The following is a 27,871-nucleotide window of genomic DNA, read 5'->3' as shown; positions in this document are numbered from 1 at the left end:
CCACCAGAGAGTTTGCCCTGGATAATGCTGGGATTTAATAAGCCCTTCTAATGATTATAAAGATTGTCCGTTAAGTCTAGATGTTTTATACAACAGAGGATGTGATATCACTGTATTTTACATGGCACATATAACCATACAATTACTAGCACTTACATGGCAAATATCGTAAATATTACACATTCTTGGAGTTGACTTTGTAATTATACCGATGCTATTCAGCAGAACACAGATGAAACACTCCCTAACTTGCACTTTGGGGAATTTCATTCCAACCCTTTACTTCACGACAGAAGGATAGCCCTCTAAGTAATAACGCTTGGTGATCACATGGGCAAAGAGAATCACAGGGCGACTTCATGGTTAATGTGTGGCTTGTAAAATAAAGTTAATACACAGTATTTTCATTTACAAGAGACCATATAAAAATATTTTCCAATTTGGAATTCGAAACATGAGAGCTGGATTATTTTTTTCCTTTGTATAAAAAGAAATGAGATAACGGACTAAAGTTTTATTAAGCCTTCTAACAAAAAATGTACAAGTTTAAGGAATGCAGTGGGCGTCAACTTCCCTTTTTGTCCAGGCTCATGGATGGTGAGCTTGTGCTTTGATCCCAACAAAGATAAATGCATGAAAGTGGAGGAAGAGCAGTGCCTGCCACCTGAACTACACCTTATCTCTAACAGTAAGACCGACTTTACAGCAGTGCTTTGAAAAGTGGTATGTCAGATTTCTGCTTTTTTTTTTTTTCTCTTCTGCCTCAGGCGACCGCTGGAGATGAATTCCAGAAGCACCACTTTCGTCTCGAGTGATGTTTATTTAGTGCAATATCTTCCTTCTCTCTTTCCCTTTTCACACGCTGGTAGTGGTCTTCCTCCTTCAGGTACCACACGGGGGGCCAGCGGTGCCGCTCAAAGTATTCCTGGTTGTCTGGGGAAGGAAAGATGCAAATGATGATACCTGCTCTTCATTCATGGCTTCTCTGTGCTAGTAGGTTCTGTGTTTAGGCTTCTTATATATGATGATCGTGTGCTCATCTTAACTACCCAATGGGCAGGGACTGTGGGTAGGGCCAGTGGCAGACTGTGACACCAAAGTTTTGAGAGGTAGAGTCACTTGCCTAAAATCACACAGCTGGACACAGAGAGCCTGAAGCCAGGACCCCTTCATTTCAGAGCGTAAGCTCTCTCCCAAGCATGCCTCCCTGGACAAGGGCGAGCCAGCAATCTCTGCTCGCTCCACAGCAGGGCATCCTGACCGCCCCCTCCGCCCAGATCCCCCCGGCCGTGAAGTTCTCCAGAGACGATTTCCAACCTCCAATTCCTTGGGTCACGTCACGTGAATCTGTGACTACCGTACAAGGAATTCTCCATGAGCTGGGGGCTGCCCGCGTTCATTCTCGAGGGCAGTGAAGGTAAACCCTTCAGTCACAGGTGAGGGGAACTGGACAGATGGGGACCGCACGGCCTCACCTGCAGATTTCGATTTGATTTCCTTGCGGAACTTGGAACAAACACTGTTGTAGTTGGTGCAGATGTGGTGCAAACACCAGGCGGCCAACTGGTGGGCATTGTGAAACTGCAGGGAAGTGACCAAAAGGGGGTCAGACTCTTTTCTAAAGTGGGGCTACAAAGAAAGAAAAAGCCACGGGACGGGTCAAAGAAATAAAGGGCCCAGATGACTAATTCGGAAACCTCTTGTTTTGACTACAGGGTTTTGACTCTGCCCACGGTTCGGACGCCAGCCACGTGTAAGCGTTCGGCACACTCCTCCCCCCCCCCCCCACCCGCCCAGGGATATGTGCGCTAAAAATAATCACTGTATCAGATCAGGAGTCTAAAGTATGCCTTGCCCTCCTCTTCTCCCCTTCCACCTGCCCTCTAATGATAAGTGGCCGTGGCCTCTGGAAGGCACCAGACCACGGGAGAAAGCAGCGATGTCATCTCTGTTTAAGGAGCCTCGGCAACAGAATCCGCCGTGTTGCATGTCGAAGCTCAGGTGGCTGGGGCCAGAGATCTAAAACAGGAGCATGAAAGATCAGTGCAGGAGCACGCAGCATGTGTGCCTGTCCTCTGGTTACATAAGAAGAGCAGGCCGTGTGGGCGGGGACGGAGGGATCCAGACCCTCGATCCACCCTCTCCTTTCCGAGCAGATGCTCAGGACAGTGGCAGCTGAGGAAGCCGTGACTGCAAAACACCCGATGCTCAAAAATCCACAGTCCACTCCCCATTCCCTCCCCCAGTTTGGCAGGTCCCCCCATCCCTCACTCTTTCTGTCCAGGCCCCTTTCAGACAGCCATTCTGTTGTCTGTTGCTCTTGAAGTTTCTTTGAGCAGGTGAACCCCTGAAACCTACAGTGCGCTTCCTCCAGGGCCCCCGTCAGTGCCCTGAACAGAGGCCAAGAGAAAAGCCAACGCCCTCAGAAACTAACTCAAGAAACTCTCTGCAGATCACAAGCCCAACATGACAGACAATTCTAGCAGGTGCTTCCAACTTCTCTTGATAACAGGTTTCCTTCTGCAAGTCAGAGCGGAGCAGTGCAGTACTGGCGTTGGCTTGTACCTGCTTAAGAGCATCACGGGGGGCATCCCTTCTGTACTCTGAGCTCGGTGACTTCACGTTGTTAAAGTTGGCCAGGTAGGGGTATTTACACCCCAGAAACTGGAAGATGCAACAGATCAGGGTCCCACCTGTCCCCAAGCTGACTGTTAAATACTTACCCCTTGGGTTAGGGTCTAACAAATGAGCTAAGATGTGGGAGACTCTGTCCTAAACTCTTCCTGCCACGGCTTGTCAGAGCTTAGCAGGAATCATATTATTTCTTTGCAGGGTGTATGTGTGGGCGGGGTCGGGGGAGGGCAAGGGGTGGGAATACACAGCAAACAAATAGACACAACTGTAAATCATTACCTCAAGTGGGCTGGCCCTATATGAAGTTCTGGGTCATCTGATTGTTCTCGAGGAGGAATACTTACTGGAGAGGGCACAGGTCATAAGCTGTCCTCTAGGCCTGTTTCAAAACACCCCCAAATTCCCATTTGGACAGTGTTGATGGGGGCTTGCTGATTTGACTTGTGATTGATGTCTGTTCTCAGTTTTAACTGGAACCTCTGTGAGGTTGTTTTTCACATTGGATTTTTTTTTTTTTTTTTTTTTATGCGCTACGCGGGCCTCTCACTGTTGTGGCCTCTCCCGTTGCGGAGGACAGGCTCCGGACGCGCAGGCTCAGCGGCCATGGCTCACGGGCCCAGCCGCTCCGCGGCATGTGGGATCTTCCCGGACCGGGGCACGAACCCGTGTCCCCTGCATCGGCAGGCGGACTCTCAACCACTGCGCCACCAGGGAAGCCCCACATTGGATTTTAATAAGTTGTGCTTGTGTCTGTTTCCCTCAGTGGCCTAGGACGGCCCCAAGGGCAGAGAATCTACCGTGTTTGTATCTCCATGTCCTCTCGTCTAGGGTGGTGCCTGGTACAGGGGGAGAAAATAACAAATCCTTGTTGAATGTTAAGTCAGAGTGAGCAGGTTGCTGTGAAGTCCTGGTCCACCGTTTTCCCTTCTGAGAAATCTGGATTGAAACTACCTGACCTAAGACTTAGTAAACCAATTCCCTGAGAAAGGGAATGAAGAAAGCCAAACCTAATAGGCCACAGAAAAAACTAAAGAGTCTATTCTTAGTTCCTTCAGAGTGTAAACTCATTGCCAGTAAGTCTAGGCCAGGGACTAGATAACTCTGCATATGTGCCCTGTATTATGAGAGGGCTTCCTCTCTTTGGTGCTCTTTCTGGAACATTCTCTCCCACCTGATTCTCAAAATAATCTGTAAGGTTGACAGGGTGTGAATTACCATCCTTATTTCCTACAGATGAGGAAACTGAGGCAGAGTTTAGCTTTGTGCATTAAGTAAGTTATGTAGTGACAAAGCCGAGGCTGGATCTCAGACCCTCTATAGAGGAAGGGGGCAAGTGTGTATGGGGATTATGGAACCACAACGTCAACAGTAACAAGTACTGATGTAAAAAAAAACCCAGGAGAGCTGCAGTGAGACGTGAGGCATCCATCACTGGACTTCACGAAATTCTAGAAACTGTCTGATCTCGGCCAATCCGTGTTTGAGAATTCAAAGAAGGAGAGAGAATGCCTTCTCCTCCCATACCCTGAGTTGTTCTCCCACATGTGAAGCTGGTGCCTCGGGGCAGCGGGAGGGGGGCACAAGGGGGCTGGCGTGTGGGTGGGGTCCTTGTTGTTTTATTCAAACAAAGCCCAGCAGGGTGAACCGTGCATGAAACGTAAAACTCTCAGATCTTCTCGTTGCACACAGTGGGGGGCCTCTGTGACTCGGTGGTGACATCTTTATTTAGACAGATGCAACAGTGGAATGTTTCATCAGCGTTAAACCAACTGGTTGAACACACTGAAAAGGTGAAAGGCAAACTGCTACAAACCTGGGCCAATTCCAAATAAGAGAGCACTTCCCCATCGATGCCCACGCCACTCATGGCGGCCCTGGTCAGCTCCTGGACAGCGTGCTGCTCTGGGGAGGAGAGAGGGAGCGGGAGAAAGTTAGCGCCTGGAGGCCATGGCCCGGGAGCAGCCACGAGGGGAGGAAGCACGGGTCACAGCTCCACGGGAACTGAACCCAGGGCCCACTCTGCCGCGCGCCTTTCAGCACGGGGAGTCCTGGTCTCCAGCCAGTGCACCAGCGACTCCGGGGATACTTGTTAGCCTTCTGAAATATCTAGAGTCCTCCAGACCTTCTCTGTCCAATATGGTAACTACTGGCCACCTGAGACTATTAAACTTAAATTAATAATTAAAAGTAAACCAAGTAAAAACTTCAGGTCCTCAGCCACGCAAGCCGCATTTCATGTGTATTGGCCAATGCGGACACAGAAAGTTTCCATCACTGCACATAGTTCTGTTGGAGTGTGCTGCCCTGGACAGGCCAGTACCTGCCTAGACTCCTCTATTTTTTTTTTTTTTGCGGTGCACGGGCCTCTCACTGTTGTGGCCTCTCCCGTTGCGGAACACAGGCTCCGGATGCGCAAGCTCAGAGGCCATGGCTCACGGGCCCAACCGCTCCGCGGCATGTGGGATCTTCCCGGTCCAGGGCTCGAACCCATGTCTCCTGCACTGGCAGGCGGATTCTTAACCACTGCGCCACCAGGGAAGTCCAGTCACTGGGTTTTAAATTTTAGGGAACTGCAATATTTCTTGATATTCATTTAACACTTTGCCTTGCAAGGCATTTTCACCCCAGAAACTGACTTTTAAACACTATGGTCTAAACACTCTATACTACACACCAAACACTATATAAAGGATTAAAGGAACCACCTTAGGAAGCTATTTACTAAATAATCATAACAGTTAATAATAGCATTTAATAAGAAAAGTAATCATACATAGAAGTCTATGGTTCACACAAGAAGGTTTCTTTGGGTCAGTTTCTTTCATGGAGAAATCAGTCCCATGTTTTCATCACCACACTTAATATTTAAGCAAAAATGGCACTACTTCAAGATTGATCCCAAACCTTGTTCAACAGATTTGCCTCCAAATTACTTTTGACTATTTAAAAAAATTCAATTTGTTTTCAAAGGACAAATACTTGTAAAAACTGGATAGTCAAATGGCTTGGGACTCTTACTTCTGAAAAAAAGAATTGCCCAATGCAGCCTCCTAGAGTTAGTATTTAAAAAGCAGCAATACTCATTTGAATCTATGACTTCAGGTATATTGGTTAAAAACCATTTAAAAAAATGAAGAGCAATACTTCAACCATCTCTTATTATCCAACTGGTGAAGATGAGAGGTAAGGAGAAAACTTTGATCTCCAGTTGGTTGAGTGTAGTAGAAACCTGGAATACAGAGAAGTAAATCTTTTCTCTAAAGACACTGGCAGAAAGTCAAGGGCAGATATGACTGGTTGGTTTGTTCATACATTCATTTTCATTTAATGATTCAACAGATCTTTACTGAGAACCTCATATGCTCAGGCACTTTTCTGCGTGCAGGGGATAAGCCAGTGAGCAGAACAGGCACTATTCTGCTTTCACGGTTAACAGGAGTCAACTAAATGTAGCAATAAACACCCTTATTGCTAATCGAAACCTTTGGTGAATGAAGAACAAGGTTTAAATTCAAGAAAAGAAATATTCGAAAGCGTGTATCTTATTTTGACCTGCTTTGGCTCACCAACTGAACAAATCTAGAAATGATACATAAGATTCTGTGAAGTTAAAGCTAGTCTCCCTTTTTCCCAAAATGGTCTTGACAATGTCAGAACATTTTCTAAAATAGCTTTAAGAAAACCACTTACATAACGCTTACTAGGTGCCAGACACTGTTCGTAAGGACTCTCTCTCTCTTTATATAATCTCTTAACTCATTTAATCTTCATAACTCTGTAGTAGAATATTATGATCCCCATTTTAAAGAGAGAGAAAGCTGAGACCCAGAGCAGTTAAATCAAGTAGGAAATCAGCCAGCCAGTAAATAGTGGAGCCAGGATTTGAACCCAGGCAATCTGGATCTGTAGCCTATGTTCTTAACCACTGCCTCCTACTGCCTCTTTCTTCCTTTTTTTTTTTTCGTGGCTGCGTTGGGTCTTCGTTGCTGTGCGCGGGCTTTCTCTAGTTGAGGCGAGCAGGGGCTACTCTTCGTTGCAGTGCGTGGGTTTGTCACTGTGGTGGCTTCTCTTGTTGCGGAGCACTGGCTCTAGGCGTGTGGGCTTCAGTAGTTGCAGCATGCAGGCTCAGTAGTTGCGGCACTCGGGCTTAGTTGCGCCGTGGCATGTGGGATCTTCCCGGACCAGGGATCGAACCCGTGTCCCCTGCACTGGCAGGCAGATTTTTAACCACCGGGGAAGTCCCCTGCCTCTTTCTTAGACACTGCGTCTGAACACATATTATGGGGATAAATGGACACAACAGCTTTATTTCCAGTTCTGTGGTCCACCCGCAAATGAGGCAGAGGGCATAGAGCATGGGCCTCAGGGGCAGGGGCCATGCATTACTCAGCTTTAAAAGTGCATCAGCAGGACCTACTACAAAGTAGGTGCTTAAAAAATAGGTGCTGAATTGAACTGGGCTGTCTGATACATTTGATCCGTTCATATCACCCTGTACCAGACAGTCCTATATTGGGTGAAATAGGTGCTGAATTGAACTGGGCTGTCTGATACATTTGATCCGTTCATATCACCCTGTACCAGACAGTCCTATATTGGGTGATAAAAAATAAATTTTTATTCCCTGGAAATCTTATTTTTGCTTAAATGCGATTTTGATAAATATGACAGTCAGACACCGCATGGCCCTGAGTCATCAGCCTTACCTGCAAGCGCAACCAAGTGTGGCAGGCAAAATCTGTTTGCCAAAGCAATTAGTTCCAGTGGGTCCAGGTCCAAGTTAGGTGACAACTGCTTGGTATAAAGATAATCCAGTACCGCCTGCATTGACATCTTGTTTATGTTCGGGAGATATACCTGAAATGTTATTTGAAAAGGTAAGTTCTGCTGAAGAAGGCAGTGGGCACATTTTCAGGCTCTACTGCTTGTAAATACCCCCACTGTGTGATTCCTTGTTAGTGAGTCTGGGACACCTTGCTTTGAGGCTGTGCAGAGAAGTCATTTACTATTTATGGCTTTAAACATAACCGTTCGATTTGTAGATGACAAAAAAGTGGGGCTGCCTGACATGGCCTGATTTGGAATTTTTAAATGGCTGTTTGGGCTTATAAATCAGACAAATGGGCTGTAAATGTATGACATTATAGGCCCTCCTTGCCAAGTACCTTATAATACTCGGTTGTGGGGAAAGAAATCTCCTAGCAACATGACAGGTGTTGGGGGGAGCTGCAAACTGCACTGTTGCTGACACATGACAGAGCCCAGCTCTCTAAGATGTCAAAACAAAGGATGAGCAGCCACCCTAGTTGCCACAGTGACTGGCTTGATTCCAACCTTCTTTCACTAAATGCTAGCATGGAATCAACTCTATGTCAATAAAAAAAAATTAAAAAGTATATGTTAGCATGACATACACACTTTATTTTTCCTATGGCATGGACATAGAACTACTGGAACATTATCAGGTGTCAGCAGATGCAGAGAATCCAGAGAAACCTGTGCTTGGGACATCTAGGGGAACGGCTGGGTATGGGGAATTGTTCCCTGGAGGATCCCCCTAATCTCCTTCCTGAGTACCTGTAGTTGTTGCCCGTATTCCTACATGCTAGAGTTTGCTGGGGAGCCAGGGACTGCCTGGGAGGTAGAGTTCTGAACGTCTGGGCCTGGATCAACAGGGATATACACGTCATAGCAGGTATTCTTCACTTTAGGTTTCTAACTCCACGAGACGTACCCTGGCAAAACACAGAATGGTGCCACTAGTGCTTGCTATTTGGAATGATGATAAGAATTAACCTAATAGAAGGCCTCCTATGCACAAAGTATTGTGCTAATAAGCTTTCCACATGCATTATCTATTTTGATCCTTATATCCTCCCTAGGAGGAAGAGACTATTATTTTTGCCATCTTACAGATAAAGGGACGGAGGTTCAGGGAGGTTAAGTCCAGCGCCCAGGGTCACAGAGCTAGGAGGCTGGGGCTGATATCTGAACCCAGGAAATATGATTCTAAAGTCTACGTTCAGAACTGCTGTGTAGGACTGGAAACCCTTCATGGTAAGGAAGAAAGCTACACTACAGCACCTCATTTCACTAACAGTTTTTAGAATTAGATTTCTAAGTTCAAAAGGATGAAGAGTCATACACTTCTGAATTCTGGTACTTAATAAACCTCTCTACACAGCACAGAAAAATATATATCTAAATATGATTACATTTATGAATTATATATGACATCTGTATATTATATATGATTACATCTATACTATAATCTCTCTCCATATATTTGTATGTATGTGTGTATATGTATATATATATATATATATATACACACACACACACACACACACATAAAATGCCTCCACAATCGACAAGGGCCTTGTGGCCATTGCAGTCTTCTAGTGGTGTGGTTGCAGAACTGTTTAAGTTATAGCAACCATCTACATAATTTTTCTGACTAGACACCAGCCACTTCAGAGAGGGAATATCCTTTCAGACAGTTGGAGTTTCCCTAAGTGTATGAAAGGGAGGGCCCAGAAAAATCCCTAGAAATATTAAGAGAATTACTCCCTCCCCTCTCAGAGCGAAAACAATTATGATTCTATTAATAAGCTGCATGGGTTACTACCATCAATGACTTGACAAGTGTGATCATTTCAAGTTTCTAGCACAACCTCTACAATAAATAAAACCTGGCAAGTAGAAACTATTACTTATATCATTTTGAAATAACGAAGCTGTTGTATTGTAATTTCTATTCCAGTGAATCTAACACTGGTTATATTTGTGTGTATATATGTTTATGTACACATGCGTTTATCTTATACAGACACGAAATTATTTATGGCAAATATGGCAAATGACATATGGCAAAATTTCATTTCTCTAGAATGGTGCTTGGATTAGTACACCTTTTAGATAACTGAAGGTTAATTAACTTGTGAAACTTTAAAATTTGGGCCAAGTAAAAATATATACATTTTACAAAGTGCTAAGTGCTCTAAAGTGTTAGTGATAATAAATATAAAAAAGTCCCAGAGCTTCCTATGAGCACCTGTTCTCTCAGGGATGGGGATGTCTGCTGTTTCTGAAAATAATGGCTTGGAGGACAGGGTAAGAGGCTGGGGCAGGCCCAGAGATGTGTTGCTAAAATGCTCTGTGACCTTTGACAAATCACCCTCTCTGAACCTCAGTTTCCTCATCCGTGACATGGGAGAGGTTTGGAATAGATGACATCTAAAGCTTCTCTTCACTGAGATTACGGATTTTGAAGATACCCAGATGACTTTAGCAATTTTTGCTAAGAATGTGTTTTAAGTCATGGCAAAATGGACATCCTAAATGGAAGGAAGTTGTTTCTGGCGGCCGGAGATGACAGTGGATTCCAGCAAGCAGCCCTGGCCCAACACTTCCACTGTCTTCAGAGCATTCTGACATCTGTAATCATCCATGACCTACTGTTTCCTTCTTGCTTAATATAACATTAACATTTTTTTTTTAAAGCAATGGCTCTTTTGGGCAAATAATGTTAGGGACCCTCAGAAGTAACCAGCAAATGAGAAAAAACGAAAACACTTTCAGAACACGCATTCTTTCCCCCTCAATGCTGATTCTCTTTAAAAGGCTGTTTCTGTGATTTCAACATTTATAATGAACTGAATAGCAACAGGGCGACTGTTTTTATAGAACTTTAAAAAATAATAGAAATACAAGAAATGGAATTAAAAATGTTGTGCCCTACCTGCTGAATGTAGCTTTAAAAAATATAAGAATATAATGCTACCCTAAACAACGACCCATATTCCAGTTTAGTTGGTTTAAAATTTTAATTGCGAAGATCGGCTCAGACTATCAGGCTTCTAATTAGAGATGGTCTCATAGAGAATGAGAGAGTATTCTAGATCCAGAGCATTGCTTCCTACAAGCCGGCCATGCATTTTTAATGAACCACTTGCTGAGTACCTCTGGGGAGAAAAGTATGCTTACTGCTACATTAAAAGTAATGAGAAAAACAGAAGTAAATTACAGTGTCTTCTTAAATATTAAATGACAAAAAAAGTTAAAGGAACATCAGTGGGCATATTTTATTCCTTTCTGGATATGCATGTGAATTCTATTAATGCAAAAAAACAAAAAAAGGGGCTGGATTTTGTGGAGGATTTTCAGAAGACAAAGAGTTAAAAGGTGGCCTAGAAAGAAAAGGCCCATGTGAATACGCACCTCAATTAACCATCAAGCATTTATTGAGCCTTTAACCAAATGCCTCTTCTTACCCCCATAACCATCTCTACTACACTTCGCTAGTTTAGGAAGGGAACTGGGGGCTTGTTACCTGAAGGCTTTTGGGGGACAAAGATCTTGAGTTCCTCGTGGAAACAATTTAACAAGAATCCTCCAGGATAATAGTCACTGACACTCCTTGAGCCTTTGCGTGTTCTAGGCACCAAACCTGATGCTTTACACACGTATCCTCATGCCTTACCTGCCCTTCGAGAAAGGTTCTCTTGTGGTCCCCGTTTTAGAGATGAGGACACAGGTCTAAAGAGGGTCAGATTCTTGCCCAAGGTCAAGCTGAGACTAGAGTTCATAACTATGTACTATTTCCAGGGTAGACTATTTCCAGTCTACCCTGGAAATCACGAGAAAGGGCGGGAAAGGCTGGACATATCCACAGCTCATGCCATTCTTCGTATACGAGGTGCCCTGGCACAGACCTTCAGTTGCTTGGTTCCATGGCCTTTGTCTCTTGAGCTGGGTTGAATCTCTACATCCCTATCAGGCTCAGCTGCAGTTCTCAATGGTGAGTGACCTAGTCCTTGGGGGTGGGGGGCAGGGTGAAGCTAAACAGGTGTCATCCCTGGGAGAGGATGTGGCACCGCATACGCGTGTGGTTCACATCGGCTGCCAAGTTTTTGTTTTGGTCACCTCTCCCGCACATTTTAATCTGGACACAATTACAGTCCATTCTGGGAAGGGATAAAGGGGATTAGCATTTGTGAGGTCAGCTCTGACAGTGTCCCTTCGTGGGACAATGGGCTCCTGACCTCGACCAACTTCTCTCTGCTGGGTGAAGAGCAGGCTATCTGCGGCACTCCTGGCACACACTTCAGAGAGCTGGAAAAAGAAGGGAAGCGAGCCTCTGGACTCTTTATCTCAGGAGATTACTGAAGTCGGCGACGTGCCAGTTGGATGAGGTTTTATGAATTGGTGGCTTCCCCCAATTTTCTTGGAAGTGAGAGGGAAGGAATATCATCAACGCTACTGGCATCCAAATAGGACTGAGGTCATCTTGCATTTAGTGCTCACGACGTGCTCTGCAAGTATCAACTGTCACACCTCACAACCACATTACGGGTTTACGATCGCCTTTTCCAGATGGGGAGGCTGGAGCCCAGCAAGGTGGTCACTTGCCCAAGGCCACTCAGCTTTTTACGTAGGGGAGTTGGGGGATCTGAGCCTCAAGCCCTTTCTTCACTGGGTGGCCTCTACCAGCTGCTGTCATCTCAGTAACGATGCTCCCAAACACCTTTGATGGCCCAGGAAACACTACATTTAGCTACAGGTAAGGACCTCCTGGTTTACAAAGGCTGGCAGACACCAGAAGAGGCCATCAGGATAATTCTAACATCTTTTCCCCCAACAGCAGACAGTCTTTGGCTGGGGGTCGGTTTAGGAGCAGCTATAGTTTTTTCTGGAAGCAGGAGGGTGGCCTAGTGACAGCTGGCCATCCTGGCTTGTGATTCTAGGATTCTGTTTCCCTACTTGGGGATGCAAATGCGAGTGTCTGGGTCACAAAGGGAGTGCTCGGATTTCTGGTGTGAGCGCCCCCCCCTTGGAAAAGTTAGCTATTGTTTTCTGTATTTCTGTTAAAAGTTTGGAGAGATGCTGAGATAAACATAACAAGCCTCTTAGGACAATAAGCTTGTGTCCCCATGTTTTATTTTTTCTTAAAAAAGATGGTTAAGAAATACCTGCAAAACTCGACAGAAAAAATGCCTACCTCTAGACTAAAGTTAGAAACGCTTGAAGGGAATTTTTCTGCCTTTTCCAACAGTTCGTAAAAAGGTGGAGATACAGGGTCTCCAAGATACTGCTTGCTCTGCTGTAAGAATATCCCTCTTTTGGAGATAGGGCCAGCGTTTGACAGGTTACCCAGTGGCTTCTACTAGATGTAACAAGCACTCCAAGAGGCCTTTCAGAGGAGTCACCCTTTGCTCCATTACTGTTCCCCTAGAGTTGACACACTCTAGAGTTGAGACAGATCAGGGCGCAGCCTCGGAGAGTTGCAGCTCCAGGCACCTTGAGCGTGACCTAGTGCATCCCCCGTCTTGCGGATAAGGAGACCGAGGCACAAGGAGGTGGCTTTTTAAGATTCCCCCGTCTGTTACTAGCAGAGCTGAGCCCAGGACATAAGTGACTAAAGACACTTTTCAGTCTCCTCCTTCTGGAAGACGGTCTTCCCTGCTTCGATGTGATTTTGAGAGTACCCTGCCTGGTGACATTTGTTAAAAAATATAGCTGAGCATGTTTTCAGGGACAAGGAGAGCTGTGAGGATGGAAGGATACAGGAGCACATAGGGGCTCACACAGAACAAGTGAGCGACAGACAACAGCTCCTCATAACTGCAGAATTAGGAAGACAGTGAAGGGGCTTCCCTGGTGGCGCAGTGGTTGAGAGTCCACCTGCCGATGTGGGGGACACGGGTTTGTGCCCTGGTCTGGGAAGATCCCACGTGCCGCGGAGCAGCTGGGCCCGTGAGCCATGGCCGCTGAGCCTGCGTGTCCGGAGTCTGTGCTCCGCAACGGGAGAGGCCACAGCGGTGAGAGGCCCACATACCGCAAAAAAAAAAAAAAAAAAAAAAAAAAGACGATGGTGACGTGACACTGAAGCACTGCCTAAAAAACTATTCCGGATTTCCCTGGCGGTCCAGTGGTTAGGACTCCAGTCTTCCACTGCAGGGGACCACGTTTGATCTCTGGTCGGGGAAGTTCTGCGTGCCCGGCAGTGCGGCCAAAAAAAAAAAAAAATTACAAAACAAACAAACAAACCTATTCCAAGTTAGCAGTTAAAGAATCAAAGTCCTCTGGCCAATTAAACACTTCCTAACATAAATACACATGCACATTCATAAAGATGCCGCTTGGGCTTTTCGGAAGGCACCTACCTCACTGTTGGCGCTTTCGACGAACGACCCCCCGAACATGGCAGCCATCCACTTGCAGCTGCAGATCAGCAGTGGTTTGTGGGCACTGATGGCTCCATCGTCCAACTTAAATGTCACATCTGCCCAAGGATGGAGGAAGCACAAGCGTGAGCCAACCTCCCCGAGAAACTTCCACCCACGCGCCTCAGCCTACATCTCTCGTCTTCTCTCCTCCATACCTTGAAGCACTGATGTCGTGTCCACCCCTCCCCAACCTCCCCGGCACTCCCCGACCCCCCGCCCCCCCCCGCCTTGGGCACACCCAATTCTCACCGTGTCCTCCGAGGATTAAGGAGTAAGCAGTTAAAATTACACAAAGGGTCACAACACAAATTCTCTGAACCATAAAGTAACGTAAAGGAGAGGAATATTCTTTCAGCCTTATTTTGAAAAATTTCAAACATAGAGAACAGTGGCAAGAATAGTACGACGACAACTTGCTTTTCACATGTTTAACATTTTGTCATGTTTGCCTTAGCTCTCTATATATTTATGTATTTTACATTTATGTAGACATATTTTAACAGCGTGATACTTCTAACTACGTTATTAAGAAAGAATTTTCTAAAAATAACATTCTCCTAACCATTATTATTTTTAAGAAAATTAGGAATAATTCCCTAATATCATCCATTATCTAGTTCATATTCAAATTTTTCTAATTACCCCCAATTGTATTTTATAGGTTTTTTTTTTTTTTTTTTAAACAGAATCCAATTGAAGCTCCCACACTGTATTTGGTTAATATAACTCTGTAGTAAGAAAAGGGAGATTTTATCACGTTCACTTAAGGTCTATTGTTGACTTTACTGTGGGTTTGTGACATTTCATTAACTTTCAAGACTGCTTCTGTACCATGACCGTCAATGTCTGGAGTAAATATTACGGCAAAGCTTCCAAATTAATGAACAGATTCAGCTACCCCCTATTACACGTATATTACTATGACAGGCATTATGAAAGAGAAGAATACACGTACCCCTATAAATAGAAGTCAGGAAGTCAAAGTTTTACAATGAAACATACACAGAGAGGACAATTACAGAACAAAAACGGCACAAGCCTGTAAGATAGGACAAGCATGGGCCAGTCGCCCATCTTGGATACAGGCCACCAGGGTGCTTAAGCAATTACATAAGGGCGCTGTGGGCAGCCCTCAGCACAGTTATCAACGACAACGAAGGGGCAAGAAGGATACAGATGAGCAGGGTAAAGGAGGGTGAGAAGTGAAAGGAGAGGGATTAGAGACAGATGAGGCTTTCCGGATGGGAATGCAGAGGGTCACCGAAATGGCCTCAAGGATTTCATGGCCTGGGGAACAAAGGCCACTGATTTTTGTCATGGGTGCGTGCCGGAGGGTCAAAACAGACTTGATCAGGGAAGGAATCCTGAAGGGCGGTTGTGAGCATCAAACCGACTGGCTGAGGCTCGGGGGTAGCTCGACCTACCCTTGAGGAGCGCTGTGACAGCACGGGGCTTTAGGGGGCAGCTTGCGTTCAAATCCTGGCTCAGTCATTTACAACCTGTATAACCGTGGGCCAGTTACCTAACCTCTCTGTCCCTCCGTTTCCCCATCTGCAAAACGGAGATCATCACATTTAACCCTCAAGTCTGTGAGAATGAAATAAGTAAAATACGTGGAACTTGGGTACGTGGGGGAAGAGTACTTAGGTACGCTAGTGATGGTTACCCTTCCCCTCCTCGTGTCTGGCTAACGTTTGATCAAAGGCAACCAGAGGTATTGATGACTTTGCCATTGGACCCGCTCACCTGAGAATGTCCCCTTGCTGAGACACTCTTTTATCCGGTTGGCTTTCCGGACGTGAAACGCTTTCGTAATCTCCTGGTTCATGAAGGCTTCCTTGTTCATGATGTTCTCCACCATCATCCGCAAATCAAACATCTCTAGGACCTCTGCTATCTGAGCCAGGCCCACCAGATCCCTTTCCTTTTCATCCAGTTGCCCCGTATAGAGAAACTGGAGCAGGGTCCGGAAAGGGCCTGGCTGGACGGATGGGTCCATCCTGACCACAGTCATGGGGCCCACCCGCTTCGAAATGGGGTTGACCTGCATCTCCTTGTGCATGGCAACAAAGCCCTTACTCCAGCCTGACAGGGTCTGTGTCTCTGCCGCTGAGCCCTCGGCCTCCAGCCCCGGGGTCTCCTGCTGGGACAGGTTCTGGCTTGAGGACGTCCACTGATCGGCCTGAGGTGTCCTTGGGGTGCCCTCCTCCCTTTCCTCGTCTGGATCAAGACTCAGGGGCCGCCCCTGGAAATCCCTGCTCTGCTTCTCTTGCTCACAAGCTCCTTCGCTCCAGTGGGGGGTTTCTTCACATTCCATTAAAAAGAGATCATAAAATTTGGAAGAGGAGGTAGCAAGGTAAATCCGGTGTGCAAAGATCCGCTCCTGGTCCTGGAGGATGAACAGGACGTCAGCGCACAGAGGATTGTCCAGTAAACAGGCGGCTTCGTTCGTCCCTGTGGAGGGACATTCTGGAACTTTGATTACCGGTGGAGGGGCTTTTGGAGGTAGGAATGGTGCCTGAAGTAAAGGTTTCTGGACTTTCTTTAGGTGGGATTTCCAGAACTGCAGGTGCCGGCGGGAAATGAGGGCGGCTCGGATTGCATTGTCAAATACATCCTTGATTCCAAACTGGTCAAATACGCTTGTTTCGTAGTAGGGTATGCCCAGTTCCTTTGCAACCTCTCGGCCTTTTTCTGGGGGCAAAATATCCCCTCTCTTTATGGGCCTGAAATAGAATACTTTACAAATTAGCATCAGTCTTATTTCAGGAAAGAAAATAGTAACCAGGGCCTATCTAAGCACCTAAATGGATTATACATTTAAAATCCTATTCAGGCTTTTAACCAGACTCTTGAAAAATCTACCAACCTTAAGACTTGCAAATATAAAGGACTTATGACTGCAGGAAAAAAAAAAAAAGTGCTTCTGGTAGTAACAACAATAACTCAAGTATCAGCCATTTGCTAGCTATGTGATCCTGGACAAAGTTACTTAACCTCTTTAAGCCTTGGTTTTCCCATCTGTAAAATAGGAAGAATAATAGGGAGTACTTGCATCTTAAAGGACGATTGGAAGGTTTAAATGAGATATTTGCCCAGCATAGCACCTGTTCCATAGTAAGTGCTTGATACATGTTAGCTGTTACCACCATTGCCACCATCATCGGCATCATTTTCATTATTATCCCCTTATGCTTACATTTTGCTGTATACCTTAAAAATCAATCCATAGTCATTTTCTCACTTGAGCCTCACAGCAACTCTATGGGTATTATATTTGTTCTACATTCTGAAGAAACTGAGGCAGAGAGTTTAAAGGGTTTGCCTAAGGTCACATTTGCAAGTTGCTGAGAGACCTTTCCTAAGCAATGAGAGTCTAGAACTCCCTGGTTCTAGATCAAACGGTCCATGTCCGACAGCTCATTAAGTCTCCTCTATTAGGTTTGTGAGTCTTATTTCATATCTCACCGCTTCTCTTTACTTCCACACCCTTCAGTCAGGCCCTCATCATCTTTTGCCTGGACTAGTACATGAGCCCCTGGACTCATCTTTCTTCAGATTCTCCACATTTTCTCTCACAGTGCTTACTGTTGCACGAAAATTCCTCACATAATACAAGTATGACTTAGCCGCAGTTCTTTAAAAAAACTTCCTCTGGTTCCACAGAGCCCATGGAATAAAGTCTACACCCTTTAGACTGGCACACAAGGCCCGCTTACAATCTAATCAAAACCCAGGAAGCCAAATGTCTGGAAGCAGTACTGGCAGATGAGTGCTGTAATTACGGCATAACCGTGGTCAAGACACAGATGGATTCCAGAACGTAGGCAAGATGGGATCTGTCGTTATACTCTTCACACACACATCCTTGGTTCTGAGACACACTCTTAGGAGATGATCTTCCTAAATAAATACTTGGCTTACGAGACCAAGGGTGATGTGTGTGACAGGCACCGGCCTTAGGAACAATAAGAATACTGGGTAGAATTTGGATTTGAGGACCTGGATGGAAAACTGCAGCTTGTTGTAAAGGCGGAAGGGAAGTGCAGAGAGGGAGAAGGGTTAACTTCATCACACTGATGAATCTCTTTAAGGCTTAGCTCAGATGCCACCTCCTTCATCAAATCTCAGAACTGTCTATGGAAAGGACTGTCCCCTGGAGCTCTGTAACTCTCCTCCAGGCCTCCGCACATCCACGGTGTGAGGCCCAACTATCCTAACCTTTGAAACAGAAAGTTCCGGGGCCAGGGGCTAATCTCTCATTTGCCCGGAGTCCTCTTTCCCTCTACATGGCTTATGCTATTCAATTCCTAGTCCATGCATTTAAGAATAGAAGGAACATGAATTGTTTTCAGAACATTCATCCAAGACATACCTAGAACATCAGAAATTATCTCAACAAAGTACCATTTGCTTTTGCTGTGAGCGCATAAAAACTTGTATCTGTGTAAAATTTTCTAACGACCCTATTAAGGCAAGTACCTGCCTGGAAGGAAGGTATTAATATCAACATTTTGGGAAAAGCTATGCTCACCAGCAAAAAACGGAGTTAAGCATAAAACGTATAAAATTATTTTTTAAAAGAGAATATTGAAGGAGCACAACTTTTGGAAAAACTCTTATTCCGTGTCCCTGCCACCAAGATCGGTATCCACCTTTTATACAGACTGAAACAAACTCTCCTTCAAGCTGTATTTTAAACCTGTGACGCTCTAAACATATCACCACTAGAGCCATTTGAAAAGCAGTGTTGCAGTTTTGCAACCATTGGTCTATATAATTTTTTAAAACTTGACACTGCCAACTTGGGAATGAAATACTCTCAGAGGTTGGATGGAGGAAAATGAGAAGATTAAAAACACCTGGATGGGGCTTCCCTGGTGGCGCAGTGGTTGAGAGTCCGCCTGCCGATGCAGGGGACACGGGTTCGTGTCCCGGTCCGGGAAGATCCCACGTGTCGCGGAGCGGCTGGGCCCGTGAGCCATGGCCGCTGAGCCTGCGCGTCCGGAGCCTGTGCTCCGCCACGGGAGAGGCCCGCGTACCGCAAAAAAAAAAAAAAAAAAAACAAACAAAAACAAACACCTGGATATATGTGTTTGCATGAACCTGATGTTCCTGGGGGCAAGAATTATGGCTGATGGCTCTGAATGTCAGTTAACTTTACTATAATGTAATTTCCAGAGAGACATTATTATGAGTAGCTAACATTTTGTTTACTACTTTACAAAGTTCAAAGCACTTTTATACACTCCATATCATAATTAGAGAATTCACTTCAATCGCTGGTCAACCATTTTACAAAAATGGGTTCCTGCCTAAGAGGTGAGAGGGGTCAGGGACACAAACCCCTTCCTCATGTTTAACAAGCAAACCTAAAGCATATGGCTGATTGATGGGGCCCCAGAGCCACTGAAGAACAGAACCCAAGGCTACAGAGACATCTGCTACCTCTAAATTTTAATGTGGCCGGCACAGGGAAACCCTGAGTCCCTCGGCTTACCTTGCTAGAGGGCGTCTGGCTCTATTAACAGCCTCAAGATCGGCATAGCGGAGATCTAGCTGGCAGCCAACTAGAACAACAGGTGTGCGAGGGCAGAAGTGCTTGATTTCTTGATGCCACATCGTTTTCACATGATGTAGGGAATTGGGATTAGCGATCGAAAAACAGAGGACCACAACGTCGGACCTGAAAGGAAATCACACAAGAAGCTGTATTTTGCCTTTTAACTTGTATTTCCTCTTTTATCATTATGGTTCCTCCCCTCCCCCATCCATCTAATGCCATATCATGTCACAGTTTAAAAAAAAAAAAGACCAGATATTAAAATACATCTTGGCGTCATGCAAACAGCCCATTAAGCCTCCACATTCCAGCACCCACACAGCCCGAGTTCATTTCCATGTGGCACTGCAGAAGGCCTATGCGTCGAAGGGTTTCCAATGACGTTATTTTACAGTACGGATGGTTATCCAAACTAGACTCAGTTCTGGAACCACAACATGCTGAACTATTTCTGTTCATCACAAGAAATAGTTTCAAGATAAAAGAAAATAATAAAAAAATACCATTTACCACTGTAAACAGAAAGGTGACGATGACTCAATGAGATAAAGCAAACAGTTTACACATTACAAAAAAATGTAACAGGTATTTGCTGTACAGGGTCGGCAAATACACAGAAGGATTTCTGCCCTTCTTCTCCCTTAAGCACACATGGAGAGAGCACAACCACTTATCTTTTTCTGAAAAGGAAAAGTCCTGAATTTGCAGGAATTTCGACTTTTCGCTAGGTGTAAGGCAAGAAGGTAGTATTTAACATAAAACTAGCCGGAGTTAGTCAGACGGCTAATAAGATGGATGAGAAAATGTTGCAAGCAGATTTCTCAAATGTGAGACATGACGCAGAGCAGATATATGGAAAAAAGGAAAATTATTTTATAAGTCAGTTGTGACATAAGGATCTTCCATGTTTTATATAATAACTTATCATTCTAGGAGCCAAAGAACTGTTTTACAAAACAGTTGTCAATTATGGAGTTTGACAGATAACTGCTAAAAGGTATCTTTAGTAAGAATTATAAACCATCTTTCTAGGTTCAAATGTGCAGAATGATGACTGTGAAAACATGGAGGCAGAAGAATATAAAGAATAGAAAGAGTTGTAACCAAGGATTCAAGACTATTTTGCAGTTATATTCAGAAATAAACTCACAATTTTATCAGATGTTAATTTATTGCCTTTACTGTTTATATAATGAGAAGAATCAAGTCGATGAATCAAAACACCATCTTTTTAAATCATTAATGAGCTTCTCTCCCTACATATCAATGAAGAGAAACAAATATATCCAGGCAACCATAAAATTTCTAAAAATAATCATTTGCAATGCAGCGAACTGCAGGGTGCTTACATTAAATGTAATTCACAAGTTGAGTATTTAAATTTATATCCAAGAAAAACTGCACCAGACCACGACAAGTAGAGGGGAAAATCCTGACATTAAAATATTTACTAATTATAAAAGAGGACTCTAGGACTCAAAGCAGATGAGCGGATTAATCTGCATGTTTCAAATGCCCTTGAAATAAAGATCTTATCAAAGATTCTTGGGCACTGGAAAATATAATGTGTGTAAAAATATGCATAACTATATAAATGAAAGGGAAGCATGTCTTGTCTTTGGGATTCTGATTTAGTTAGCAGAATATTCTGTGCACAGTCTCACTTCTAATCAGCATAAATAATAGTATCCAGTAAAGTCAAGAATGCTTTGAATTTTACATTTTTTAGGAGCTGAGTTTTCTATTATTCATAATCCTATTTATATAGGATATCTGATGCAGCTCTGCTGTAAGCTTCAGCCTGATCATAAAATAAAGCTGCCAAGAATTCTGCACAGTGAGAATAATATGGCAGTATCTCAGGTTCAAAATCATAGGGAAAGAATTGAGAAAATGTATCCACCACCTAAATGTGGAACAGTACCTATTGATACATGTGTAAAATTTTTTCTAATTGGTGCCTTCTATTTCCATATTAAGGCACATGGCTATAAAGAAAATCATTCTCAGAGTTTAATTTATATGACAGACATGTAGCAAAATGTCAATTCTGCCATCTAATTTTATGATACAGCATGTGAGGTTTTGAAATCAGAGCTAGCTCTGTTGCCAAGGTTACCGTGATAACACTCATGCCACTGAACCTATACTAGTTTCTCTCCAGATGACCTGTAAACAAGTACAGACAGGACCTTGGGGGCTGGAAAAAATGGCATCTCCTGATGATAGCAGCACAATGCCATTGCACAATACAGGTCCGGAGGGCCCAACTTCTAACTATGTCACGTCAATATCTCAGTGCATGAAATGCTGTTGGAAAGCCAGAAAAATAATTCAATGCTCTGTAAATATTTTGCCTCAAAAGGATGATCGTTAAAGAGAAGAGGCTGTACTGAGAGCAACGCTACCTCTGAAGCGAAAATAACTTGAGTCAAAATTGTATTTGCATCCTTGGAATAAAGTTTTTCTTTTTCCTTTTTTGAAATGCATGTTTAGATGCTATGGGAATCTGTCCCCATGATTTGACATTAAAAGTAGTTTAAAAATTAGATCATATTTTATCTACCAACCTGCTTAAATGTCTTTAACCCTTGTTGATTTAAATACAGATTCAAGTCAAGAAACATTATGTACAGAGGCCTGCCATACGAATGTAGTGTTCTAAACCTGATTTTAAGCAAAAGCCTGAGAATCAATGGCCACAGGGATAGAGCTATAGAAAGACGCTGCTTTGACATATTCCTTCGCATCCCAGCATTCTTTTCTAATTCCTAATTCTCAACACATCAGGATCCTCTCTGATATAAACACCTACATAATCAAGTAGCTATTTTGAGAATGCCATTTATTCCCTCTAGATTTTGAGCCATTTTTCTATCTGGTCGAAGAGGCACAAGACCTGCAGCTAAGAATACCTCCAGCTTTAGGCAGAATTCCAAGGAGCTAGAGATACTAAATAACTTTTAATCAAAACATTCATTCCTGGGTGGAGACTGTTCAATGTCTGACACAAGCTGGTGTTTAAAAATGCCATTCCTGTGAAAGATAAAAAGAAAAAGGCAAGTTCTAGCATTTCTGCTTCTCTGGGCTCTGTTACACTTTTTTACTTTGAAGAGTTGAGTTTAAAAATAATTGGGAGGGGGAGGTGTGATGAGGACATTCTCACAGATTAGGCAGCAGAGTTGGCCTAGAAATGACCTCAGGGTTCCTATTTCAGCTGTAAAAAGAATCTGATGGGATTTAAGTGGAGTCCTACAGCTATTTGGAGGAGAAAGCACGAGAATTCGAGAATGCAGAGGCAAAGCACATAGGAGACAAAACTCTAAACTCCAGAACTTGGATATTGAGAAGGGTAGGAAAGGTTTGGATTATTTTGGACTGGGCTAAGTGGCTTTATTAAAGAAAGCCAGGATTACAAAGGATTTTAGAGTGTTGCTGGCCTATGAATGTTTATATTTTGGAGGAAAATGTGATTTATTGTTTCTAAGGGGAAAATATCAATATAAAAGTTTCACTAGGGTACTGACGCATCAAATAATGCCCATGAAATAATGTTTTGATTAGACAAGTGAAAAACAATCCAAAGTAAATCTATGTGTTGAAACAATTGCGGATCTCTAGCTTCATGGAGGGGTGGGACCAGAGAGAGACCTCGTCATCCCCAAAATGCTTGAGCTGATAAAGCCAACCTCAGTTGTAGCAGTTCTTCTTCAGATATTAAACAAACAGAAAAGCATATTTTTTTCCAGCTATCTTTCAAGGAGAACACTGGCCAAAGATAGCATGTGAAAGATTGGCAGAGATATTTGGATAACATAAGGCGTGCATGCAAAGTTGGGGCCAATCTTTGTTGGAGGATTGAAGAAAACAAAATCTGAAAACAGTGCATCATACCCACATACCTTGGCCCGGGACAGACTTTTTAAAAAGTGTACTTTATTCGTTACACTCTTTATTATATATGGCTACGGGCGTAGAGTGAAATTTTTTTTATGTGAAATCTTTAAAGAATAGATTGAAATTAAATACATGGCGGATTTTCCTTTTAAGGTAATAATATGTGTACATATACATTTTTTTTTTCTTTTGCAAGCTAGACTTAAACATTAAATGCCACACATTTTCATGGGCTGTCTTTATAATATCTACAGTCAAATTAGCAAACTTGGTGGGAAAAGATCAGGGAAGCAAACAGAAGCTAAGTTTATCCTTTGAAGAAGTGATTAAAAAGGGTAGATAGGGCTTCCCTGGTGGCGCGGTGGTTGGGAGTCCGCCTGCCGATGCAGGGGACACGGCTTCGTGCCCCGGCCCGGGAGGATCCCACATGCTGCGGAGTGGCTGGGCCCGCGAGCCATGGCCGCTGAGCCTGCGCGTCCGGAGCCTGTGCTCCGCAACGGGAGAGGCCCGCGTACGGCAAAAAATAAAAATAAAATTAAAAAAAAAAGGTAGATAATCATTATCAAAAATTTGCTGTTAGGAATAAATTTTCTATGTTCTTTCCTATCACAAAAGTGCTTTCCATCTTTTTAGTTTCTCTTCCCTTTTCTTCCCTTTTCTACTTTGCCGTCACTGTCCAGCTAAGGAGCCATGGGCCTTGGGTTTTCTTATCTGCTTAGGTGAAAAAAAATAATTGCTAAATTATCCTTTATCTAAGTAAGAGCAGGCCAACGCGGGCAACATGAAGGATAGTGGATTCCATGCAGTCCTCCAGATAGCTGTGAGCAGGGCATCCGAGGGCCCTTCTCTGGTGTGCCAGTTTTGCTTGGGTCTCTTGCTGATGAATACTTGGTAACCAAGAGTAAGCTACCAATTCTATTTACCTGAGTCTTGCTTGGAAGTATCTCCTTTTTAACATATACTTTTAAGCCTTTCTATGTCACTACTGCCTATTATTATTTCTTTAGTAGAGACTACCATATCCTTTATATATTGGTAGAGATCATGATCACATTTCAATGGGTTTCTTTGTCAATGTACACAAGTCCTCTTCTGGCAAAGGCTCAAGTAGGAGTCCCTGACCTCCTTCTCCCCACTGATAACCGAGGTAGCCTCTACGGAAACGTTTTCAAAACCATTCATGTCAGCAATACACCTTTCATGCATATAATCTGACAGCGCTGTGCAAACAGACAGATCAAAACAGCACAAAACAGCTGGGAGCATGGCAGAGAAAAGGAATGTGTAACACGTGGCTTTGGAAAATTTTAGTAGGGGAGCAGCCCGGTGTGTATGAGATGCAGAGGGAGTTGTCAGTGATGGTGAACATAACCACCTGGAGATGAATGGCTGTGTAAGCTCACACTCATGGAGAATGGAGAGGCCTGTAGGGGAGTGCCTGGCAGGGGATCTAGGGAGAGCAGGGCAGTACCATGCAGTGCCCTGGATGTGAGCAGAGAAATCAAGTCAATACTTTACCAATAGCAGTGAGGCTTCTTAAGTACAGATGTTATGTGGGGAAAACTGTGAAAACACCCTGAAATATATCCAGATTGGGGAGTGATTAGCATGCGTAACTATTTCTTCCAAGCCCATAACTGCATGTTTAGTAGGAAGCAACATTTTAAACCAGTCTTCCCCCACCCTCCAAAAATGGGACCAAGCGATGCACACTCTCAAGTACAGGGTAGCCATGTCAACATCCCACCAATGCCACCAAATCCTAAAATAGATAATACTCAAGTCTTAAAAATGGTTGGTTCTGCCATCATAGTGCAAATATCACAGAAGGCAATGGCCTGACCATACAGAAAGCTGTGGGTTATCATCTTTTGGAAACCAGCTTTTTTTTTAACTTGATATCCCATTTTTCTTTCTATGCTCCCTTTAGTGTACAAATCTTCTCTGACTTATAATGGGGTTATGTCCTGATAAACCCATCTAAATTGAAAATATCATAAATCAAAAATGCATTTAATATACTTAACTTACCAAACATCACAGCTTAGTCTCGCCTACCCTAAATGTGCTCAGAACACTTACATTAGCATACACTTGGGCAACATCTAACAAAAAGCCTATTTTATAATAAAGTATTGCATATCTCACGTAGCTTATAGGAGACTGTACTGAATGTGCAGAATGGCTGTCTGGGTACAGAGTGGTTGTAAATGTATCAGTTGTTTACCCTGGTGACTGCGTGGCTCCCTGCCAGCACGCAACAGCATGAGAGCGTATAGTACCACATTTCGCTAGCCTGGGAAAAGATGAAAATTCAAAGTATGTTTGCTACTGAATGTGTATCGCTTTTGCACCGTCGTAAAGTAGAAAAACTGTAAATAGGACTATTGTAAGTCAGAGACTGTCTGTGTTCTTACCCCTCACACAATCATCAGAAGAAGCGGAGTGCATGTGAAATTGGGTGAAGCAGTCATTAATTAAAAGAAATAGCTTAAGCAATCTCATTTAACTCCTGATCAATGAAAGCGGGAAACCCTGATACGGAGAAGGCTTCCTTGACAGGAGAAAGTGAAATTGTGGTAATAGATTCTCTGCCTAAACTCCACCTCATTCCCATGTCTCTTCGGCTTGCCCTGAAGCTACATGACTGAGGAAATGTCTTCCTGCACTGTTTTCTCCTAAGAGCAAGACCAGCTGCACATGTAACGATGCCTACATGTCAGCTAGATGGCCAGATGGGAGGGCTCTGGGATTAACCTCCCGACTCTTCTGAAACGAAACTGGGTGAACCAGCAAGATCATCCCACCACTCTTACCCAGGCTTCTCCCCAGTCCTCTGTGAATCAATAAAGGTACAAGGACTTGCCAAGTCACTTATCCAGTACCAATAAGCAACCATTCAATCATTTCTCCCAGAAATATTAACTGATAACCTACTATGTGCCAGGTGCTCTTCCAGACATTTGTGTCTTTAACAAGTTAAAGACACAAATCACTGTTCTCATTGTGCTAACCCTCGTCATGCTTATATTCAACTGGAGAATAGAGACAAAAAGCAAGAAAAATAGGTAAGATATTTAGTATGCTAGGTGGTGACAAGTGCTAAGGAGGAGATATAGTGGGGAAGGGGGACAGAAATATTGGGGAGCAGAAGCTGCTGCTGAAATGAGGTGGCCGTGGAGGGCCTTACTGAGAAGGTGACATTTCAGGAGAGAACTGAAGTGAAGGAGCTGACACGTTGCTATCTGCGGGGAGAACACTGTGGAAGAGGGAACGGCTAGTGCAAAGGTCCTGAGGCAGGAGCATTCCTGGGGTGTTTTCCTGAGGGCGAGGGGGAAAACAGCAGGAGCTGAGCTCAGAGAGGCGATGCTGGGCTGAGGTACAGAGGGCCTAATGGGTGTCTGGCTCTTACTCAGAGTGAACTGGTAGACGATTAGGGGTTTTTGAGCAGAATGACTTAATTTATGTGTTAACAGGATCACCCCACTGCCATCATGAGAACTGACCAAATGGTGGTGGGGCGTGGGTTGTCAGGAGGCATAAGACAGAAGGAGAGGCCAGTTAAAAAATAATAATCCAGAGGGAGATGGTGGTGACTTCGGCCTGGGAGCGGTGCAGGTGGTGAGAAGCGGCTGCGTTCTTTATACACGTGGAAGCTAGAGCCACCGGGGTTTGCTGATGGAGCAGGTGTCAGATATGACCAAAAGGAGTCAAGAATGATGGTGGAATTTTTGCTCAGAGAAATTCTTTCTTCCCTGTTCCTGGTACTGACATCTTTAGCTCAGCACTTGAACACTGAATTGTAACTCTTTAAAATGTTGCTGTCTTTCCCCACTACTCTTTGAGTCTCGTTTTTAGGGATTTTGTTCTGTTCCTACTAGTTTCTCTCCCATTGTGCACAACACATTGTTTGTTACAAAAGAAGCCCTCGGTGACTGTTTATCAAATAAAACGGCCTTATAGATATTGCAGGATGTAGATGCAAATATGTCTGCAGACTCAAAATCTAAAAGAAATAAATTTGGGCCTAAAATAAGTCAGTTAGGGCATATGCTTAAAGTTTTAATGAAAAAATGATATGTGAGCTATTACATTTCTTCAGACAATTATGGCTGAAAGATAGCTATATAATATCGCTGGTATATAGCAGAGATTATCCACTAAAAATATATCTTTAAATTATTTGGATTTATCTTAAAAATCTATTTACCCATCTAATTGGATACTTTCATAATGGCAGAATAAAAATGGATTAATGATCTCTTCTAGGAATTAGATTGTATCCAGAAACAAAGGAAATATAAAGAAATGGGCAGGTTACTTTCAGGATTAATTCTGGGTTAGCTTCACAGAATTAAGGCTTAACATAACATCCTCTATTTCACAGACCATCTTGTTTTTTAAAAAACATGCCAACTCTCCCGCCCCACCCCAAAAGTACTATAATAGAAAGATAACCAAGGTGATAAGTTTAGAAGAGATTTATGCTTATTTGTTTTATCGTTTGGTAATTCAGTACTTTGTCCTTCTAACTATATTTTCTAGGCTG

General features: G+C 43.7%; 1 protein-coding gene across 1 annotated transcript in view; it reads right to left on the bottom strand.

Annotated features, from left to right (window-relative positions):
- Positions 1 to 469: 469 nt before the first annotated feature.
- RHOBTB1 (Rho related BTB domain containing 1) overlaps positions 470 to 27,871 on the bottom strand; it is a 66,139-nt gene continuing 38,737 nt past the window's right edge. Inside the window, exons 4-10 of the mRNA XM_065894231.1 lie at positions 19,363 to 19,548; positions 15,609 to 16,588; positions 13,800 to 13,918; positions 7,341 to 7,491; positions 4,448 to 4,536; positions 1,476 to 1,581; positions 470 to 933 (exon numbers count right to left, since the gene is read on the bottom strand). Of these exons, the coding sequence (XP_065750303.1) occupies positions 764 to 933; positions 1,476 to 1,581; positions 4,448 to 4,536; positions 7,341 to 7,491; positions 13,800 to 13,918; positions 15,609 to 16,588; positions 19,363 to 19,548 (1,801 nt within the window). The 3' untranslated portion in view covers positions 470 to 763. The remainder of the gene's footprint in view (positions 934 to 1,475; positions 1,582 to 4,447; positions 4,537 to 7,340; positions 7,492 to 13,799; positions 13,919 to 15,608; positions 16,589 to 19,362; positions 19,549 to 27,871) is intronic.

This window comes from Phocoena phocoena, chromosome 16 (genome assembly GCF_963924675.1).
Source record: "Phocoena phocoena chromosome 16, mPhoPho1.1, whole genome shotgun sequence".
NCBI lineage: Eukaryota > Metazoa > Chordata > Mammalia > Artiodactyla > Phocoenidae > Phocoena > Phocoena phocoena.
This window is presented reverse-complemented; position numbering and strand designations above follow the sequence as displayed.